Source organism: Aulonocara stuartgranti, assembly GCF_965226115.1.
Source record: "Aulonocara stuartgranti genome assembly, chromosome: 16".
Classification (NCBI taxonomy): domain Eukaryota; kingdom Metazoa; phylum Chordata; class Actinopteri; order Cichliformes; family Cichlidae; genus Aulonocara; species Aulonocara stuartgranti.
In genome coordinates this window covers 11725634-11749370 of record NC_138952.1, presented here as the reverse complement: position 1 = coordinate 11749370, position 23737 = coordinate 11725634, and the positions used below count along the sequence as shown (strand labels likewise).

Sequence of the window (23737 nt, the reverse complement as noted above, 5' to 3'; positions counted from 1 at the left end):
TGTCAAAGTGAGTAGGATCCTTATGTTTCATGGAGGACAAGAAGAGTCATATGCATTGACATAACTTAAATAATTAATGGTGCAATACAATATGCAATTGTAAATTGGTAAATTTGTGAATTTCTTCTTTGACCCCTTCATGCATGAATTAAGACAACCTCAATCAGGATTTTTTCGTAAGTACTTTTATTCATCTTTAGGCATGAAAAAAAGATTTTTGAACTTCATTTTTTAAACATGTACTTTTCAAAGAGTTTTTTTTACATTTCCACTTAGGTGGACAACATCAGTGTCCAATGTAGAGATTTTTGTGCAAGTATACCATCAACACTGACACAAATACAAGAAAACAGCATTTGAATAGCTGACCACTGTAGTGACCACTATGTGTAATAGGTTATTTAGTAAGTAATTTATTATCTAATAATTTGACTACAAAACACTTTGTATAAATCGATGTTTCAAAATGAATTATTAATCTATCAATGAAAAATTAGATTTTACAAAAAGAATTCAACTATCAATAAAAACCTCATTTCAAAGACAGATTTTCAAAATCTTTTTAAAATACAATTTCAAATAGAGAAATAAGTAAATGGATTCAAAAATCAAAGATTTATTTCTGACATTTAAAATGGTGATTCCACTTCTCATTTGAAAATCCATTTCCTCACTACATTTCTTTTTCCTGTTAGCTCACGGATTAGCTATTATATTAGCAAATGGATAAACTTTGGAATCAACTATTAGATTAGCTAGCTCATTTCCAAACTCTCCAAGCAATGCAAATTAGCCACGCAGTGTGATGTAAGGAGCTCTCTGATTGGTTAGACCTTGGATTTTTCTACAGTGCTGTTTGTGCTGATAGCTTTGCACTTCTAAGAAGTGTCTGTGCTTGTGCAAAGGTCATTCAGCCTCGGTATTTGCACTGTGCCTATCACGGATGTATGAAGAATGAAGGGGCTCTGCAGTGAAATGCTGAGCTGAACCTCAGAGCGTGCCAAGTCCTAACATGGCTAATGCTAGGATCACCGCATGTAGCTATTTTTTTAAGATCATCTTAGTTTATGAAAATATTACATCCCAACTGTACAAGCTAGCTACCGTTGTTTTGTAAGCTAATGTGCGCTTAACAAATGAAGCTTGAAGCAGCTGAAACTGTAAGAACCAGCACTCAGCCCTGTTACATTTATACACAGTGTTAGAGCAATGGCCGCAGCCTACAACTTGTGATTAAAATGATGTCTGTAAACACATCACTCCAGATGTTACCACATTACTTTCTGATACTTAAAGTCAAAAGAACTCATACAGGGTTACTAAAACAATAGCTGTTAGTTCTCTCATTCCTTATATTGCTGCGAGCCCTGCTAAGACTGGAGATCGCATTATTGAGTTAATTTATTTTAATACGCGAGTATTCACATTTCTGGCCTCTTAAAAATCTGATTGTTCTGATATCTGAATCTAATAAATGACTGGATTTAAAGCAGGAACTGTGCATCTTGCCATCAAAATTTGGTAAAGTAGCATGACTACTGTAAAGTTCTATAGGATCCTGTTATTCCAGTCATCCACCTATCAGTATTTTTTGAATAAATGGATATCACTGATAAATCAGTGGTGAAATTGAAGTGTTTTTAACTAACTGTTTCTTATTTTTGTAGAATTCATCAGCAGTTGTGGAGAGATGTATGTGAATATCTTCTGTTCCACTTTTCTTAACCTGGAGGCTGAGGATGGCTTAATCCTGACAAGGACACAAACCTCAGTGCTTATTATAGATGTTACATCCTCTGTGCAGCAATTCCAGAGAGAGAGAGAGAGAGAGAGAGCAATGACTGATTAATCTGCCTATTTCTGGCAGATTTGGCAACTTGTAATAAGAAAGTTTGCATGCTTTGAAAATGCCATGTACGATTTATCTGATTTAGGCTTTTCTGCACCTTCATTTTGCTTTTTAAGTGTTTTAAAATTTAATAAAATATGGCAGCTCTGTGTTGTGCTGCAAGATAAACCCATTGTCCTCATGTCACACCTTTTTAAAAACACTTTCTGTTCAAAGGTGATTCTTACTTTTTATACTTACAATGTCCAACTAATAGGAGAAATTGAAAATGCAAACAACAAATGAGTTTGGGTGTTAGGAGGGTGATCTCTAATTGGTAATGGAACTAACACTCATGGTTATATATAATTCCGCTTAAGCTGGATAATTGTGTTCTGCTGAATGTGTAACTAAACAAGTTCCATATTCTCTCTTTCTCTTTTCAAGTGTAGTATGACTGTAGTGATCAGTTGCAAAGAAAAAAAAAACTTTATTTATGTGAATAACTTTACTCTTCTCAAATATAATTCATAAAACAGGCATGCAGGATGTAGAGTCAATCATCACTGAGGCAGTCTGTCCTGCAGTAAGTTTGCTGTTTTTCCTGTGTGGGTGTCAGATGCCACGAAACTGACTCAGAGCCGTAACATCCTCCATGACACTGGTATGGAGCAGATGTGGGTGTGTCCTCATCTCGCAGAGGATTCCCAAGTTGTTGTCAACAAACCAACCCATACCGACACACACACACATATCATTTGGAAATGTAAATGTCAACCAAAATAGTGATTTAATAGGTTTATGACCTCTGTGAAAATTATTTTCACATCATTTAGTTTATGTATCACCCACATATCACAAAGTGTGCTTGTTTTTAAAATGTCCAATTCAATTCAAGTCAGTTTTATTTAAAAAGCACCAACTCATGACAACAATTGTCTCAAGGCACTTTATATTGTAATAATAATAATAATGGATTGCATTTATATAGCGCTTTTCCAGACCCTCAAAGCGCTTTACAATTCCACTATTCATTCACTGTCACATTCGCACACTGGTAGAAGCAGCTACAGTTGTAGCCACAGCTGCCCTGGGGCAGACTGACAGAAGCGAGGCTGCCATATCGCGCCATCGGCCCCTCTGGCCATCACCAGTAGGCGGTAAGTGAAGTGTCTTGCCCAAGGACACAACGACCGAGACTGCCCGAGCCGGGGCTCGAACCGGCAACCTTCTGATTACAAGACAAACTGCCAACGGTTGAGCCGTAATCGCCCGTAAGGTAAAGACCCTACTATAATACAAATACTAGTACAAAAAATACTAATCTGCATTTTGGATCAACTGAAAGCTTTTTTTGAAGAGTTTTTAGGACATCCTGATAATAACGAATTACAGTTGTTTGGCCTAGAAGTTATCAATGCATAGTTTTTCAGCATCACTGTGAAACAGGATGTTTCTAATTTTGGAGATATTTCACAAATGGAAGAAAGCAGTCCTACATATTTGTTTGATATACCCATTAAGTGACATATCCTGGTCAAAAAGGACTCCAAGATTCCTGACAGTGTTAATGGAGGCTAGCATAATCCCATCCATATTTTGCATAAGGCTAGAAACCACATTTTTAGTGCCAAATACAATAACCTCAGTTTCATCTGAATTTAGAAGCAGGAAATTTGAGTCTTTAAGACATTCCTGCATGTCTTCCTTTAAGACATTCCTGCTACTAATTGGTGTGGCTTCATGGATAGATAAAATTGGGTGTCATCTGCATAGCACTTAAAATGTATTGTATATCTTCTAATGATACTTGCGTAAAGGAAGCATGTATAATGTAAACAGAATTGGTCCTAACACGGAACCCTGTGGAACTCCATAATTAACCTTAGTGTGTGACGACAAAAATAAGATGATGTAATTTTATGTGGAAGATTAATTAAAACACTCAAGTTAGTTGTTAGTACATCTCAACAACCGTTCTTCATTTGCTCTATTATCAACATCTTTTCACTTCTCTATTTATTTTCTTTCCCTCTCGACACGTTCACTAGATTAGAAGTCTCAAGCCCTCAAACAATCCTCACCAGTGCCTACCATTTATTGCTTTTCCTAGACCTGCTCTGTTCACCGAACGCAGCGGTCTGGTAATAGCTCTTCTGTCATCTGGCGGAATCCTTCCCCTTTCCAGTGCCATGCTTCCAGACTGAATAGCAATTTAAATGCAGTTCACTTTACATTTATTTGAAATCTCATTAACTGGATATAAAGACCCAAAGAAATGGGTTGTAAATAGAATATCTTGGCTACGTGGATGAGGGAAAATTTATTCATTATTAGTCTTTTTTTTCCACTTCCATTCCCAGCAGAGAGTTTAGTGAATGTCTGTAAAGTGTCAGCAGTCGTTTTCAGGGTGAAGCCCAGTAACTCCTCTAAATACACTCCATTTAAACTGACACAAGAGGCTGTTCACAGACAGTGAAAAATGGAATGCCTTATGAAAAGTGAAAGTAAATGACATTGCTTCTTCACCAATGTCCGTTTTGACAAGCATGGAGGAGAAATAGTTTAGGCATGAATTCAAATAAATTGAGGAAATTAAAGGGATATGATATCAAAGTCTATAGAGATAAATTCATTCGGCATAAAATGCAATAGTACTGTGCAATGTAACAGATCACAGTACTGTACTGTGGTGTTTACTTTGCAGTGGTAAGTGATTCTGATTCACAAAATGCTTGAACAAAAACTTGATGACTTGGTTCAGATTTTTAGTTAAACGGTGGTCACAGATTTAAACCATGTGGATTGATGAGGTTAGATTTAATTGAAAAATAAAGAATAGCATGAAAAACTATCATAATCTACTTGTACTACAAAAGAAACATTTGCTGTAATTAGAAAATAGCTATAAAGCACATAGTCCTTTACTCTTACTGTCTTACGCTCTCTGGAGCATCTTTATCTTAACAGGAAGCGGTGATAAATAAATAATTGGCAGAATTTAAGGAGATTATGCATCCAAATTCTGATGTTTCAGAGAGAAGCTGTCCTCACTGCTGTAAATCATCTCACGCATAGGACTGTGTCTTAATGTGTGTGTTTATGTCTTCGTCACTGAGCTGTGATGTATATGGTTTGGCTTCACAAATGTAGACATTTGACTCACTCCCATTTACTACAGCGCTTGCCAGTGCTGTCGGATAGAGGGCAAAGGGCTGTGTGGGCCTAATGAGAGTCTGGCCAAGAGTCAGGAGCTTTATGAAGTCCCGGAGGTGAGTTCTGAACTGAGGTGAAACCACTGTAATCCATAACCCAGAGAACCCTTATGAGCGTTGGCTGCTCGACTTTCTTCCTGGAGCTGTAGTACTTATTTCACTGAAATACCCAAAAAATGAGATATTATAATCGTAGCAATCAATTTTTGCTTGGAGATTTTAAGCTGTTGCAAATGCATCTCTCTTAATTTAAGGTGCACATTTCAGATATATTTAAACTTCATTATCTTGTGGTGAGCATTGAAAAGACTTTCCTACTCACACTGCCGTGCACACTATCACAAGCCTAAAAATTAATTAATTAAAAAAAAAACTAAACTAAACTTCACATTCCCCAGTGTCAGGAAGACATCAATAATTAGTTAATAATTAGAGTTTGAAAAATCTGAACCAAATTTTAGTGGTAAAAAGTCAGTGTCAGCTTATTTTATATTTATTTTGCCTCGTCTGAGTGCAAAACCACTGCTTTCAAGACTATTTCAAGACTATGTAAACTGTTCATTTATATGCTTATGCTTATCAGTTATGCTATAACAGTTATGCCAGATGCTGCAGAAGCAGATATTGTCTGTTCCCAGTTCAAGAGAAGAAATCTCTGAAATCCCAAACTTTAGTTCCTGTGCTTTATCAGTCTTCCTTTTTTGGAGGAAATGTGTTTTGCATTTTTATCTAAGTGAGCAAAAAGATTTTTTTAACAGTCTAAATAGCTTTCATTTATCTTGAGTAATCAACTTAATGATGGTAGAGCTGAAACTTATCTTAAAATTCTTACAATGAAATTTGTTATTTTTCTTAAAAACGTGTATATTTGGCATTGTTTGCAGTCTTTATATACACACATGGTCACAGTTTACAGTTTATCTCAATGTCAGCAGTGCACTTCGGTCTATCTTTGAGATTAGACTCAACTTTCCACTTTTGATTATGATAGCAGAAATTGTGCTGAATGCACTTACTGCTTCTGCAGTAGACCACACAACTATTTCCCCCACACTGTTATCCAATAGAGTAAATAACATTATGAAGCTCAGGGAGAAATCTAATCACTTTCTGCAGAGTTTGATGACAAGGTAGAATAAAGCATGGAGTCAAGATCGTATTACTTATTACATAGAATGGAGTGGACCACGACAGCATCATGTTAATAGGTCTTAATAGCTTGTCTGCATTTTTTTTTTACAAGGTCAGACAAATGTCCTGTGTATTTAGCCCCTGAACCGATAGCACATTTTCACTTGCAATCATTTTGACTAATAAGAGGCAGTGCTGCAAAAGATAACGCTACTTTCAAAAAATGAAGGCTAACAGCACTAAAAAGACAGCTATACAACATATTGCGAGTGATGTGTCTCGGCCTGTGAATACGTTGCACGTACATGTCTAACACTGTGTGTGTGTGTGTGTTTGCCCAGGGGACTAAATGTATTTGCCCTCCTATTACAGAGAGGATTTACCATCAGGGAGGCTCGCAGTTCTCTTGGAGCCCACAGAGGAGTGAAACAAGGCAAAGTCCTTAGAGACATGTTTTATTCACCCACGTCTCAGTTCATTTTCACCTCTCCTCCATCCTCATGTATGTGTCAGCTGTGGCCTGACTGCCCCTGCCTCTGTTCACCTTTCATTGTTGAGGCCATGAATCAATATTCAACAGCACAGAATAAAAAGCGATGCTATAAAGGTTTTATCTAAATGCAGGTTTTATCTTGTTTAAGACCAGTAACAGATAATTTTTCACGACTGCAGTGCGCACCAAAAGAGAATTGTTTTATTACTTGTTGGGAAGTCACAGACACCAAAGCATTTGAAGTATGGTAATTCTTGGATCTCGGCTCCCTCTGCTGGTCAATTCCCATTTCATGAAGGGCCTTACAAGAAAGCTCATTCAATAATTCAGTCACTAGTCAACTGTTATCCAGAATGTTTCCACTGAACATAAGACTGGAATACAAACTTCTGACCCAAGTCATCAAGTGACAAGCAATTAAAAATAAGCCATAAGTACTACATACCCATTAGAGTCTGAACTGGGAAATTTATCATATTTGCTAAATGTAAACATTTAATACCAAGGTGGATAGCTGTATACAAGTCTGTTCTGTTGTTTGTTTAAGTTTAAGACAGCAGATATGACTAAAAGGCATATGGTTTTTATGACTTAGTCTGTTTTAAGCCTGTGAAGGCCTTTGAATTATTATATATGATACTAAGGTATACAACTAAAGACCTGAAAAATTAAGACGTGTCAAAGTTTCAATAGCTACATAGAAGCAACCACATGCTTGTATTGTATTAAATGTATTTAAGAGTTGTACAGAGTTGTGAAAAAAATAGCTTAGGACCATTTAAACGTTTTACATGTTTTTGGATAAGTTTGTTATGTTGTGATTTTTGTGTTATTGTCCACAGATATGTGTAGGTTTGTAAATGCTGTTTACACAGTTCTTGTGCTATGTGTTGATTGCATGTTTAAATACAGAAGGAATTTGAATATCTTACTTTTTATGTATTTGTATCTCAAAAATGAAGTTATGTGAATTTAAATTCTGTTTTTTTTAATGTTATAATTATTAAAAAAATGTAATAACAGCTGTTTTAGTAATACTTTTATTGCCTGAATCTTGCTAGATCCGCTCATAAATGATGACTGTGTAGGTTTAAATTTTTTCATTAAAAGTGCATCGCAGATTGACAGTTTACTATATTCACTTGAATTGAATGACGGTGTGACATCAGGTTCTTTTCAAACTTGCAGCTGTGGCTTGGAACATGCGTCACCCCTGCTGAAAGCTTTCTCGCGTCTTCCCATATCACACACATCTGTCAATATCATAACGCCATATGTCAAGAGGAATAGGAAAATTCTGGAGGAAAAATCTTGATTGAACCCAAGCCAAAGGAATCTGAGTGTAGCGTGCTGAGTATCTCTGGAGGAGCAGAAAATACACAAAGATCAAACCAAGCATAAACATTCATACAACGACCATTTCAAACATTATTACTCTTATTGGGGAGCTGATACAATGCCAGGATCCCAGTGTGGATTTACAGTTACAGTTTACTTTCTCCCATCACTGCAAAGAACAGTGGCCATAAAAGCGATACCATGTGACACGTACTATACTTGCTTCCCTTTGTTTTACACAAGTTTCACATGTGGCGATCCACACACCTGTCAAGAAGATGAAAATATCTTTTAAGCCACTGCAGCAGATACACACAGATGTGAGCATCACCATTTGTTGTATCTGCATAGGATCGTCACAGATGGCTCACAGAAGGAAATCAAGTTCTGACCTTCTCAAAGCTCTTATTACTGAAGCTCATATATCACTGTGAGAAAAGATTTCAGTTGGGACATTTATCTTATGTTTGGTAATATATATAAGAGTAAACTTTTGACATTAGCTGGCTTATAAATCTCGGGCTACCATAGCTTACCTTTGCATCTTAAGAAATTATTATAAGAGATTAGAATAAGTACGCACAAAGAAGAGCACAAACAACTTTTGAGAGGTGTAAAAGTGACAAAAATTATGCGAAGTTACAAAGTACATAGAGGCTAATGTCTTATTGGCCTTCCAACATTCTCACTCTCAATTATATCTAATATTTACCAGAGCAATAGATTTAAGAAATAATGTTTTTTCTACTCAAAAGTCTTTAATGTGCAATGACAAATTATGACATTGCATGAGCAGATGGCTCACGTTATCCATTATATTATGGACTTGCTTATACTCTTTAGGAATGATAGCACGGTATGAAAGGAAAGTGTCTGAATACCTATTCATGCAGCCACTGACTCTGAAGGAATAGATATTATGTCAGTCAATATAAGGTCAATGTAAAATATCTAACATAAACAAAATGCATCTAGAAAGAACAGCCCTTTGATTTTACTTAAACAAAAAAAAAACGTTTTATCATTATCATGGACAGAAGGTTTGATCTTCTATACATTGTTACACAGCAAAATCTCCAGTGTTAATTTAACACTGGAGATTTTGCTGTGTATACATTCTCTCTAGATCTTGTTGAAAAATAACTGATCTCAATCCTGTAAAGTACTGTTCTTATATTATCTAACTACTATCTGTATTAACAAAACCATTGCTTGGATTTTATAACTTTGTACCTCACTACTATCATAACCAGAGATGGGCAGTAACGCGTTACTTGTAACGCGTTACTGTAATCTGATTACTTTTTTCAAGTAACGAGTAAAGTAAGGGATTACTATTGCAAAAACGGTAATTAGATTACCGTTACTTTCCCGTAGGAAAGCTGCATTACTGCGTTACTAAAACTGTGATTATTTGCGAGACAGTGACAGTGACATAAGCGAGTGCGCCGTTAGTGACAACAGCTGTGTGCAGATCAACAATGGATCACATATCGATTGTGGGAGAGAGTATGAGCGTGCAGCGTTTAAAGCGTGGAAGTACTGACCTTACTTTGAGTTTGATTCCATAAAAAGTGACAAAAACATTAGCGTCCATCGTGTGAAGAAAACTTCTTTTTACAGCGAAAAAAACCCCTAAACTTCCAAGCAAGCACCAAGTGCGCAACGACGTAATGGGAAATTCACAGAGAAACTCGCGGATTCTTCAACTGACCGCGGCACACCTGCACCAGGGTAAACCTCCGCCTACTGCAGTCCTGCTTTACAGGTGAAAATAGTGTTTTACTTGCATATATTTGAAAGACTGAGTGTAAACACAAAAAATATTTTATTTTATGCGCTGGAATGTGTAGAAAATAGGTTTAAATGTTAAACTAATTTATTCAAGTCAGAGAATGTTGCATATAATGAAATTTTTGCTTGATGCATAAAGTTAAAATATTAAAACTGATAAAACAAGTTAAAAAAAGAGACTTTTCCATTTGATTACATTTTGTATGATGGATTATGCAGAAAAAGTAGAATTGGGCTGAACGATCTATCGCTTTATCACCTCTTCAGGTTGTAAATCGTGTTTTTAAAAAGTAACTAAGTAACTAAGTAATTAATTACTTTTGAAAATAAGTAATCAGTAAAGTAATGGGATTACTTTTTTGGGGAAGTAATCAGTAATTAGTTACTGATTACTTTTTTCAAGTAACTTGACCAACACTGATCATAACTACTCTGTCTGATACTTATTACAAATGGTTGTAATCTTTAAAGCACCAATGATTTTATTTTCCTTTGGTTCAGTTAGGATATTTTCAGGGTTTTTTTTTTTTATATCATATTTGATGTGTATCAAAAGTTGATGGCCAGAACTAAAACTGAAATGTCACCTGAAAACCAGGAGCCCATCCTTAAAATTTAATTATATATTAAGATTATGTTCTTTCAAACAATTTCAGTTTCATTTTTTTAATGAAGACTGACCTACCCTAAAAATATCTCTGTGAGAACACTATGACATTTCCCTCAACTCTTGTTATAAATATGATTGAGGCAAACCATGTATAAAGACTATATTAGACTAAAGAAGACTGGAGCACCTCAGTGGCCAAACAAAGCATTGTTCATTTCCTGTTTCAAACCTAGGCTGGCAACAGCTTTGGACAGAGCTATGGACAGGGGCTCATTGTGTGTCTTTCCCACCCAATCAAAAGTTTAAAAAGGAGAGAGAAAACAGGAAAGGAAACACCATTACCATTTAACTGATTGGGTATGAACCATACACTCTGTTTCCAAAGTTGCTCACTGCTCACTACTTCCCATTACGGTCAAGTAACATAAGATCCCTGAAGCCGAACTCATCTGCCGCACAGAATTAAATCTGATGCCTCAGACTGCTCACACACTGCTTACGAAAAATCACACAATGAAATGCATGGAGAGAATTAGTGTTTAACTAGTGCATTTTTGGGGCATTGTGCAAAGTTGTACCTTGAGAAATGGGCTCTTTTCTCTGGGCTAAGGTAACACATACCTTCCGAGTTGCTCACCTATTATTTTTCCAAGTACATCGTGATAACTGGCTAAAAGCAGCCCTGTTTCAAACCAACAATAATGCTGACTTCATTTTCATCACACATAAAAGGTATAAAATATGGTCAAGAAATAGTGCAAATTTATCAGAAACTGGACATTGCCTTCTGATCAGAGAAACCAAACAGCACTGCTATGAAATTATTAACCATACTCATTTCCAAAGGAGGTGCCACTCTGACACTGCAGTTTCTTTGTGATTTATGTGTTTCTGAGGGCACTGATATCTCCGTGCTCAGATTTTGATGGGTGTGATAAAACCAGGCAGTAAAGTAATGTCAGCTCTCTATAACCACAGCTGGTGTTACTCACCGGAGGGCTGCTTTGATGTTCTACAGACATTTGGAGAAAGTCTTTGGGATCAATGTTGTGACTGACAGGGCAGACAGAAGAAATATGTACAGTACATAACCACAAACAGACGTCACTGCAACCCTGTCAGCAGTCATCTGCATTGTAAATTCCCATGAACACTATTCACATTATTGTTAAATCAGACGTGACTGATGGGCCGTTGGGCAATTGAGTAAAGTTATTCACAATGAATATGTGGTACTAAATTGAAGAAGAAGAAGAAGAAGAAGAAGAAGCAGAAGAAGAAGAAGAAGAATCCTTGTCCCACAAGGGGAAATTTGGGTGTAACAGCAGCAAGAAAGACACATATACAAACAAACAGTACATAAGACACAGAACAGAAACATACACAATTTTTATATATTTACATCAAAGACAAATAGGTAGCATGAATAGGTAGCATGCAAATGTACCACACTGAGAACTGCATGAGCATTAACCTCCTAAGACCCGAACTCTTCCGCAGCATGCATTTTTAATTTCTCTTTGATATTTGGGCATATTGAGGCCCGATGAATGTAAAAACAAAAAATTACCAGATTTTTTTTTACCCAATTTTTGTTTCTAAGAAAAATGAGAGCCACAAATGAGGATATTCGTTTAAAATTTTGATAGAACAGTGGTAGTATAATGTCCTCATAAGTGGATATCTGGCCCTTGTAGAGCAAAATTGAGTATTTGGGTCTAAATAAACAAAAATGTGATGTCCACATATGTGGACGCCAGGTCCTAGGAGGTTAAATGAGAAACCATAAGTATGACCTATCCTTCATCAGCATTTTCTGGTATTTGAAAATAACTAAAAAAAAAAAACCTTTAAGAGGTTAGGACCCCAAAAATGCTGCTTCATATGTTAGACTGTACTAGTGAAAAACGTGTCCTTCTTTGGACAAGTGGGTAGTAAGGACATTTTGCTTTTAGGTCCAGACTTCTCATAACAGCTGTATGAGCAGGCCTGGTGGAGCAGGTCCAAGCAAACCGACTGTCTAAGAAAATCTGATTTGGCTAAAAGGAACAAACTTTACATTGGCTCCAGGCTAGAGGGTTTCAGATGAAATATTGGATAAGGGCTTGAGTGTTGGGGGTAAACAAGATAAATCCACAGTGGAACTTCTCAACATCTGAACATATTTGCTGAATAGAGCCGCTCCCACAGAGTGAAACCTTTTGAATGTGAAGCAAGTTGTTGCTAGGAGGAAGAAAAAACAACAGACTTTTGGGTAAAACCTGGTGAGTCTGAATAGATGTCCATAGATTTATGAACTGATAACTGCTCTCAAGCAGTCTGCTGTTGTCATGGGCTACTAGAGTAATAGAGTAGTATAAGATACTGTACAAGTTTCACAATAGTAAAGTTTAAGTGTCACAATCACTGATGCTGTGTGAATACATTCATTTAACTTAGAGTCAAAAGGGGGTTATTCCATTTGTCATGGCAAATATCTCACAGATATTTTACATCTGCATTTTAATTGAACAGTTTTTACTTAGACCACAAAAACACAATTCTTCTGCAGTTTGGTTATAGAACCAATGCAAGAAAAAAAGGTGTTTTATTCCTAGGCTTTGCTGACAACTGTTTGTATTTATCATGGTTTGAGCTGAATCTTGATACTGCCTTGCAGTGTTCATCTAATCTGAGTAATATTTGTGTTACTAGTCCCACACCAATATTTATAAAATAAATCTCTGCACTTTTAGGAGAAAACTGTCTGCTGTTTATTTGCTGTTCCAGCACTTTCATAACTACACAGTCATGTCATATTAAGTAATAACTTTTTAAAAAACTGGTAATTATCTTAGTGAACACTGGATGGCATTGTTGCTGTTCAGTAACCCTGCAATTTGCAGCAGTGTCTCATTTTTTCTCACTATGTCAGTGTAAAAGGGTAAACTATGCACTGTCGTGTATTGTTATTTGATATACACGATTAAATTTAAGTATTTCATGCATTAATGTCTTGGTTTCAAGATGTCTTTTTAATATTGGAAAGGCTGATGTACAACACGCGAGATTAGATTAAGGAAAATACTTTTTCAGTCAGATAGAAGAAGCTATCAAACATGTCGCACCCTGTTCTCCTTCTAAATCTAAGGGAACAGTATAATACAAGTAAATTGGAAATTACACATCTTTTTACATTTGAATGTTGTAAAAAAAGATGTGTAATTTACTAAACAAATTTTAAAGGTCATTATTGTAACTTTTTAACATTTTCTTGATCAAATTTTATTCTTAATTTACAGCTAGAGTTAAAATTATAATATACTTGTAGTGTTTAACTATATGTATATTATTGTTAAACACTACATAAACACTATATAACTATATATATAATTAAATATATAGTTAAGCAGAAGACTATTTGACCAAGGCATGTCATCTTACCATGCATTTGAAGTGAACTGCTATGTGTACACACAGTATTCCTATAGTAATGCGGGATTGTTATGTGGAAACTATCCTGGGATAGTAGACAAACCAGATTATCCAGGCTAGCTCTGACACACCTAGTTCACCTGTATGTTGTCCCGGATTCCCAAGAACACGGGTCAATGACTCACTGAGGAACATCACTGGCACTGTAGACAAAAAGAGGAGTTTCAGCTGTTCCAGTGAGGAAGGTCAGCAGTTAATTAATGAATTAATGCAGCACTTATTTTTGGCTTTGTCATGAGCAGGGATTGTTAGTTAATATTATACAGTTAACTTAAGTAAATGGGGGAGAGAAGATCATTACTTATCATCATGTGTGAGTCTGCTGGTTCTATTTTTCAGTCAACATATTCCCAGTAATACTTTGGTTCCTTTTCTGAAACCAGTTCCCTTTTGTGTAGTGTATTAGTCTGGTTAATAATGATGCATATTGGTGCAAAATATTCATCTGAACAATGAAAAAGAATTGATAACACTCAAAATGCAAAACATAAAGAATTTAATGAATTTCCTCAAATGTAATTTTCGCTCTTATTTTTACACAAATGGCTTCGATGATTTCCTGCAGTTTTGTGATTATGGCAGAAATATTTTGATCAAGCCTCATTATTCAAAGTTTTATTTGAATACGTCTATGTGAAAGTGCATAAATTAATTACTTTTTTCTTTCACTGAAAATGATCTTACTTTGAAATGCAAATGAGACTAATGACTAATTGTAAAACAACTTTTTTCCATCAGCATGTGGACCAAGACTGGAATGAATATCTAATGGCTCAATGCCACTCTTAAAGTAAATTTATGTTTGTGCTCAAAAGAAAAGACATTTTAAAGTGCAGATAATGTATTAAAAACAAGCCACAAGTCATTATCAAGAGTTCGTGTAGCAGGACAAAAGGAAAAAAAAAAAGAAAAACGGTGAGATATCAGTCTTGCTGATGTAGCAAAGTCAGTGGCCTCCCCTTGTTTGCGACCTCTGTCAGATGACAGTGAAGGTCTCCAGTAAGCAACAGTGTTGGTGAGTAGCACTCACAGAACTGTCTCTTCTAATAGCAGCCGCTTCACACCTTCTTGAATGAAATAGGTGCCTCCCATACCAATGCTGGCCCATTCCCCCTAATTGGTTTCTATGCTCTGTTGAATCTGTCTTCACTGTTGCTCTGTTCAACAGCCAAAAGTTCAGTACCTTTCCTGTAACTTTAGCGGTACTGAAAGCCAGTGTTACTTACTTCCAACAGGTAAAATGAAGTAAAATCAGTTTTCCAAAAAGCTATGATTCAAATTATTCTATGTATTACAAGCAGCATCGCCATGGAGGGCAGCAGCAACAGCAAAGCTGTCGAATTGGGTTCCTCTTCTTATACCTGGCAGCTGCCTTAAACTTCTCATTAGATGCAACCACGTAATCCTGCGTCATCTCTACATTGGTCTGAATGTGTTCAATAAAGACCCCCTGTTCCTCCACCAGCATGAAAATGTCCATGAAGAGGTCCCGAAGCTCCTTCATATTGTTCTCCAGGCTCAACAACTCCTGTTGGTGGAGAAGGATAGTGGGATTAATACTGCAGGTAAGAGAGACATTAGTCAGATGATGGGAGAAAGGACCAGAAGATTTAAGACGCAATGAAGGAGCAGGCTGAGGAAGACCATGACCTGAGCATGGGAAAATGCTCAACATTCTCATGACTTTTATATACTTAGTGATTAATGTCCTGTTTCACTAACACATCTCTCTGTATTCAACACTGGCTGTAAAGGTGTTTGTTAGGACAGAGAGCACTACTTCTTTCTATTCTCAAGGAGTCAATTTTATTCACCTGGTGTCCCAGGTCTACACGAATCTCTGATAAATGTCTAGAATAACAACCAGTACAAACCTTTTCTGCTCCTTTACCCATTTGTGTCAGCTGATGTAGTGTATTTGTAAAACATGCTAAAAATGGCACTTTTTTATTACCTCCCTTAAAGAGGATATGTGTTTGTTTAGGTTTGACTGTTTGTTAGCAGGGCTAATCAAAAAGCGAATGAATTTGCATGAAAATTTTACCAGAGGTTGGGTTTGGGCCAGATTCAATGTTATTAGCTTCCACAGTTGATCCAGATCTATTTCCAAGAGCCTTTTAAAGGATTGTTTAGCATTGCTGAATATTGATATATTATCTCATATGCATTCTCAAACCGCTCTTGTTAATTTTTGTTATTAAAGATTCTCACATTCACAGCATGAACAGACTGGATATCTAACTTTAGCAAGGAGCAAATTTCTATCAAATAAAGAACACTGAATTAGTTTATTTGCCATGAATGGCTGGTTGTTTTAGGTGCCTTCAAGAATCTATTGTTACCTTTGTGTTGGTCCAGTGAGTTACTTGTGCTTCCCTTACCTTGTGTCGCTGTTCGATCTCAGATAATTGTGTCCGCGTGATTCTGACATCATTCAGCAGGTTCTCGTTGAACACCTCCCAATTTCCGGTGGCCACCATCTCATCCACCTCCTCCTCTGTTACAGGTTTTCCTGATACCTCCAGCTGCCGGATAATGAAGTGCTTACAGCGCTCTTGCTTGGTCAGCAGGCCTTCATTATACTCTCGCATTACCTGAAAATAATTACAGCCAAAAGAAATAAGAGGAAGACAGTGTATGAAGAATGAGAGACGTTTTAGTCCCATGTTTTTTATCATCAGTAGAAAACATAAACATGGTCTTCGGTGCAGTGACAGTTTTCACAGTGTTCACAGTGCATTTACTGCATTTCTTTTCACGTTATCAAATACAGATAAATGTATATATTTATTTATGTATGTATGTATGTATTCATATATATATATATATATATATATATATATATATATATATATATATATATATATATACATATATATATATATCGAAGAATCCATAGGTCCCGCATCCTATTCATGTAGCCCCTTCCGCCGGGGTGCAAGATGCTAGCAGGCAAGGCATACATGGAACGCCATAACCAAGTGGCCGGCATAGTGTACAGGAACATCTGTGCCGAGTATAATCTGGAAGTCCCGAGGTCAAAATGGGAGATGCCCCCAAGGGTGGTGGAGAATGACCGAGCTAAGATCCTGTGGGACTTCCAGATACAGACGAACAAAATGGTGGTGGCTAACCAACCGGACATAGTGGTGGTAGACAAACAGAAGAAGACGGCCGTAGTGATCGATGTAGCGGTTCCGAATGACAGCAATATCAGGAAGAAGGAACACGAGAAGCTGGAGAAATACCAAGGGCTCAGAGAAGAGCTCGAGAGGATGTGGAGGGTGAAGGTAACGGTGGTCCCCGTGGTAATCGGAGCACTAGGTGCGGTGACTCCCAAGCTAGGCGAGTGGCTCCAGCAGATCCCGGGAATAACATCGGAGATCTCTGTCCAGAAGAGTGCAGTCCTGGGAACAGCTAAGATACTGCGCAGGACCCTCAAGCTCCCAGGCCTCTGGTAGAGGACCCGAGCTTGAAGGATAAACCGCCCGCAGGGGCGTGCTGGGTGTTTTATATATATATATATATATATATATATATATATATATATATATATATATATATATATACATATATATATATATATATATGTATATGTGTGTGTATGTGTGTGTGTGTTTGTGTGTGTGAAACTTTAACTCTTTTCAAACTAATCTACCAAAGAAAGAAAAAAAGAAAGAAAGAGTTAAATATCAAAAAGAAAAAAAAATAGTAAGAATATACTCCAGACCTGCTGGAAGCGGCGGAGTAGTGCTGCATGTTGGGAGCTTTGTATTCTCGTTAAAGCAGCAGTAGGTCCCTGCTGCTCCATAGTTTTCTGGACCTGTTTCGAAAGGTTGTCTAAACGACGGTGGAGGCTTTCGGCCCTGAGCTTTATGTCTCGTGTTATGCTGCTCTCTTTTTTCATCACACTAAAACGACGCATGGTTGCCACCATGGTCTTTTGCTGTTGAGTGAACTTAAGGACCTGTTTGTAGGTAAGATTTGGAAACACACGTTAATAACATAGTAAGTAATATCCTGCAAATATCGTGTAATAAATAAATAAACAAATGCTAAATGCAAGTCTAGTTTAGTCATTTTTACCTCTGTTTCCAGCACTGCAATGTCATCTTGTATATGCTCAACCTCTGACAGAAAGTCCTGAATGACTGGCTCCTCCTCAAACACCACAGCTTGTGGCTTTATGACCCCAAACGCCACAGAGTCGTCATCATCATCCTCCACTGAGAAAGGATTGGTATTCTCAGTTGCAACCACAGATAACTCTTGAGCCTTCTGCTGCAACTCCACCAATCTGTCTCTCATTATGAAAAAGCACTCCTCTCACAGTTATAAGTTATTACAGTATGTAAAGATCTTGCCAGTGCTGATGAGAAAATCCTGAACAGAATAAATAAAAGAAAAATTATTCATTTTGACACACTGTAGTAAATAATAACAAAATATACAGTACAAAAGTATGAAATACTGACAGTAAAGCTAGAATGTGTCAATCAGTTTAAAAAAAGTGTCTATGACTATGCCCTTTTTTTCACCAAAAGCACGAAATAACATTTTGTAGTTCTAATATGGATATTTTTTAGAGTTCATGTCTGGATTGTTTCTAAATTTTAAGAATGACACTAAATCAAGAGGTTTGAGTATCAATTATTCTAAAGGGAAACAGCTGAGACAATAGGATCATGGGCAATGAGCTCTTTTTACTTCTGTCAATACTAGATGATTTTAAAATATGAAATACAATAATATTTTTTATTTTTTATTTTTAAAAAATATTTTCTTTCTTAGTTGTACTATAAAAAAATCCATAACTGGTGCTCTGAACATTCAATGAGTATCCGCAGTGAAGAGCTAGACAGCACTAGGCCCTTATATGATCCAAGCCTACTGTCTGAAGACACTAAGACCACTTCATGAATACGTGGCAGCACAAATAAGGTTGCTGTAAGATGGCTGCGCTATCCCAGCTTTTGTTCTGTGTAAGCCTCAACTTAGCTCATCACTAAAAGTGAATATGGACATAGATTCAGGGGTGGATTGACCCTCACTCACCTCCCATATGATGACATCAAGCTGTATGCCGGGAGTGAACTAGCCGATTAGCTCGCAGGATCTACTGCAAGGGCATTGGGGCGTCATTCAGATTGGAAAAGTGTGAGGCTTCTCAAAATGCATGGAGTTCTGCACCCAATGCCTGAAGTTCTAAGTGCAATGGGAAGAGAGAAGGTAAGAATTAGTGAGGTTCAGAGCCACAATTCAAGAGGAAACACAAAGCATCCACAGTTAATTCAGGAAGATGGTCCACAAGATGAGCTACTCAGAGGATGGCTATGGCAACGAGGAACAGGAGGAGGAACTATCATGAACAACCAAGCCCCTGCATACATCAACAGAGAAAGTGGCTGACATCAAGAAATCCTACTAGTGGCTAGAAAAGGCCAGCCTAAAGGACAACCAAGACACTCTAATCATGGCAGCACAAGAACAAGCCCTAAGCACCAGATCTATAGAGGCAGGAGTCTGCCACAGCTGACAGAACCCGAGTTGAAGACTATGCAACAGGATGTAAGACGCAAGTTGGGACAGTGTACACTGACAAGGACAATCAAGTGGTTGAGACAGTGTTTAGCAACATCTGTGCTACATATAGACTAGAAGTCCCCAACTCCCAATGGGACACAGCACCAAAGGTGGTTGAGAACAACAGGGCTAAGATCCTGTGGGACTTGAAGTTCCAGACAAACAGCTGCTGACCAACCAACTAGACGTAGTGGTGGTTTAATCGATGCATTATATACATATATATATATATATATATATATATATATATATATATATATATATATATATATATATATTATGTAAGGCCTTACGTTTTCATACAAAGGCTGTTACTAACCACCTAAATCCCTCCCTTAGTATATTTACAGAATACTTGTAGGTAAAGCTTGTAATCTTGACTCTGTATGTATGTAATGACTTTATTTGTTCTGATGAGTATAAATGATGAGTCATATTGGGATTCTGCTTAGTACAGAGCATTTTTAACTGTATATATAAAAAACAAGAAAGAAAAACAGGGAAAAAGTTTATCTGTGGAATCAGTCAAACAGACTTGAGCTCATTTTCCCATGGGAACTGCCTTGTTTGTGTTTAACTCTACACACAACAAAAACAGAAGACGGAGAAGGTTGTCGCCAGGTTGTCGCATTCTAAATAATTCAGAGAACAGATAACGTCACTTGGATAAACATCTGATTATTTAGTTGGAAGTTTATTAAAACAATATCTCAAGAAACATTGTTAAAGAAAGCATTTAATTTGATGTATTTTTGGTTTCCTGCATATTGATTGAAGTCATGAGATACTGACTTAGATTTTCTACATGCTTTTGACCAATGAAGTGCACTCAACTGCATATTTCTGTCATTAAAATGGTCATACCAACATTTTTAAAATGCTTTAGCCAACACAGGGATTTGAGTTTTAGAGGCAGTAAAATAATCTTTTGCAAGCACATGATTGTGTGGGGGGGGAATGGAGCGTTTCAAATCACAGAGTATCCCACTTCTGGATAGATTTCAAACAGGAAAGATCCTATGTGTGTGTGAGTGTGCATTGTAACTTATATAAACTTCACAGGAGTTCAAAGAATGTACAAGTATAGTTTGAGGTGAACTCTTTCCCTCTCTCTTTTTCTTTCTTGCTCTCCCCACCTGCTCCGCATGGAAGAGCCGATTAAAAAAATTGCTCAAAGGATTTGAGAGCACATTCTCCTGTGTTTAGCCTAAAAACCTGGAACAGAATAGAGCTTAATTCAAGGAGTTCAGTCTCACTCTGTGAAAACATTTTTGGTCTGTGAAAGAAGCAAATATTTTCCTTCCACCCATCCATCTCCTCCCTTTCCTGTGTTTCTGATGACATTCTCCTATTTCAATGCAGGTAGAGAAGGAGGAGTTCTCAATTGTTGTAGCCTATTTTTCCTAGGTCAGACAATTGTATGTTGTAAGCTGGTCTTGAAAGAATTCATTTACAATGTAACAGATAAAGTAGTTGGTCCAACTTTTTCTCTTTCTTTAGCTGGAGTTGTGCTTGCTATTAATAAATAAAAACACTGAACATACACGGACATTCAGCTTCTTTTTCTCTTAGTCTCGTTTTCTTGCCCTTCAAATACAAATCATAGTATGTTTCTAGAAACAAAGTTCTGAGGCTATAACAATCGTTTGATCTGAAATATGTATTTTACCTTAATGTTGTTAGTTTTCCATCATAGGCTGCCTGGTAGGATTACCCTTCACACCAGGAATGTAGTCCAAGACAAACAGTCTTTGATGATATCAGATCACCTTTAGATCTCCTTACATTTACCGGATGGTCATCAGAACGACACTGCAACAGTTATGCCACTATCAAGACAGTTACACTCGCAAACCCTCACAGGAAAGTTTTGAGGAAGTGTGGTTGAGTTGGCTTCAAGGACCTCCCCTTCTTTAGAGAAAGTCCTGGGTAAAGCCAATAGGAACGCAGACTGGAGGCTTATTTGCTTACATACAGAAACAAGTGAAGAGAGACAGGATGGTGAGTACAGAGAACACACAAACCCTACCCTCAGGCTTACTCCTGGGCAGGAAAATAGAGCAGAGCAAACAGAAGTGTATTGTGTACACTGCTAAAACCAAACAAAGGGGACTGTGGTTAGGGTGTCAGCTAGGGCGTTGAGCTTTTGATTTGCTAAGTTAATTTCTTTGTGAAGTGTCCAGATTCCTGGGGTAAGCCCTCATGGTCTTTGGGTATTAGTCCAACAAACCCAGCTGAGTACTTTTGACAGATTTCTACTGACAAGCTCCCTGAAACCTAGGAGCCTTTTCAACACAAGAAGGGACACAGTCACTTTGTGCTATGCAGCATAACACGCTGTGCAAAGCTGTTTGATCTGCGCTGTCAGAGAAAGAGAGGGGAGAGAAGTTTTGAGGATGAGAGAAGACTTCAGTGGGGACAAGAGTTCACTCTTTTTGAGATGAAACTTTGGATGCTGGTTGCATAATTACTGTCTTTTTTCAAGAACTGTGGCAACTGTTTTTCAGAATTCAGATTGGTAGTCAAGCAATGATGGGGAAACTATATATGAGCGAGAAGGAACAGAAATAATGAGATATACTGACTCACCATATATTCCTGTTTTGTTTTGTTTATTTACTTCATCTGAGACAGCTTTAAAATGTTACCAAAGGACAAAAGAGACTAAAATACTAAAAAAGGCAGAGGACTTATAATACAGCACTGTGTACTACAGTACTCTTTTTTTTCTTTTTTGTTTATTAGGACAGAGTACTTGGATATTAAAAACAGACCTCTTCCATAATGTTTCCTACTTTTGTGATACAAAAACAAATACGTAAAAGAGGAAGAGCAAGTACCAAAACTAGACTAATAAGCTCTACTTGATTTCTTCGGATTTTACTTCCAAAACACGTATATTGCTTGTAATTGGTCTGGTTAAGTGGTCTTGAGCAATAGTTCTCCAGCCTTTCTGAAGGTTTTTCAAAGGTTTTCTTTGGACAGTGGCTGCTTATTTTTAGCCCAGTCCTTATATCTGACCATTTTCAGGGGAGTAACTTTTTGTTTGTTTGTGAAGTCATTTAACACTGACCTAGGAATCATATACATGACACACAACTTAGCCAAGAACCCATTTTACCAAAGATAACACAGTTTGACCATCATAATATAGCATTTTTGCACCAACAAAGTGATTCCAAAAGAGACAATAGCCAAAAACTTGATATATAACTTGGTATGGTGTGAAGTGTATTCTTACAAAACTGATGAAACTGGGCAAATGGAAGACAAAAGTAGAAATGGCAGGCCTAAAGAATCTATTTAAAGTGGATGAACAGTATCTGAAAGGCATGTCCTCAAGAAATAGAAAACAATTTCAGCAGAGACCAATAAAGGATCTGAAAGACACATCTGGTCCTTCAGTTGAAGCCCCATCAGAAATGGTCTCTGTGGAAGGGTAGCTGTCAAGAACTTATTCTTAAGGAAGGAAAACAGGGAGAAAGGCTGGGAGAAAGGCCGGGAGAAAGGCCAAATTACACAAGAACTGGTCTGAAGAGGTTTGATGGAGTGATGATGCAAATTTGAAAAATTGCATTAATTATTACTATGCACAGAGGATGTCAGGAGAGAGGTACAACAGTTAGTGTCTAAAACCACCTGTAAAACACAGTGGAGACTCTGTCATGGTTTCGGCTGCATTGATGAGATGTTGGAGATTTTGCCAAAACTGCTAAAATGATGAGCACAGAAAAGAACAATCAAATTTTGAGCCACCGTGCAAGACCATCTGGAGAGCAGCTGATTACCAACAGCTTCATTCTTCAGCATGATAATGATCCCAAACAAAATCCCAATGCAGTAAAAATATAGACAGATAGAAAAATGCAGTGGAACACTATCAGTCATGGATTGGCCTCCCCAGAGCCTGGACATCAACGTTTTCACAGCAAAATTTTGAAATGAGGGATGATTCAAAGCTTTTACACAGTTCTATACTTCACTAGAGTGACTGAGCTTTTCCATAGACATCAAGCAAGCAAGCAAGCAAGAAAGAAAGAAAGAAAGAAAGAAAGAAAGAAAGAAAGAAAGAAAGAAAGAAAGAAAGAAAGAAAGAAAGAAAGAAAGAAAGAAAGAAAGAAAGAAAGAAAGAAAGAAAGAAAAACATTAACCACATGATGACTACAAAAATGCTGTTGTTAAAGTTTGATCACCATGTGTGTAATAACTCTCTGTGTTGCTATGGTGTGTCAACTGTGAGTCATCTATTCCTAATGGCGAGATTGTATGAC

The 23737-nt window shown here is 37.2% G+C and overlaps 1 protein-coding gene across 1 annotated transcript; it reads right to left on the bottom strand.

The window, feature by feature from the left end:
• Window positions 1-15108: 15108 nt before the first annotated feature.
• Window positions 15109-21354, bottom strand: stx19 (syntaxin 19). Its single transcript, XM_082508972.1, has 6 exons — window positions 21136-21354; window positions 18939-19088; window positions 17970-18266; window positions 17614-17850; window positions 16265-16477; window positions 15109-15411 (listed from the first exon to the last, which is right to left on the bottom strand). Exons 3-6 carry the CDS (start codon window positions 18189-18191, stop codon window positions 15175-15177), a joined length of 909 nt encoding a protein of 302 aa, XP_082365098.1. The 5' UTR covers window positions 18192-18266; window positions 18939-19088; window positions 21136-21354; the 3' UTR covers window positions 15109-15174.
• Between the last annotated feature and the right edge of the window lie 2383 nt (window positions 21355-23737).

Coding starts and splice junctions, on each gene's coding strand:
- stx19 (XM_082508972.1), bottom strand. CDS start 18,191: ATGAGAGACAGATTGGTGGAGTTGCAGCAGAAGGCTCAAGAGTTATCT. Junction 16,478..17,613: donor TACTCCGCCGCTTCCAGCAG/GTCTGGAGTATA, acceptor AATTATTTTCAG/GTAATGCGAGAGTATAATGA. Junction 15,412..16,264: donor AGATCGAACAGCGACACAAG/GTAAGGGAAGCA, acceptor CTCCACCAACAG/GAGTTGTTGAGCCTGGAGAA.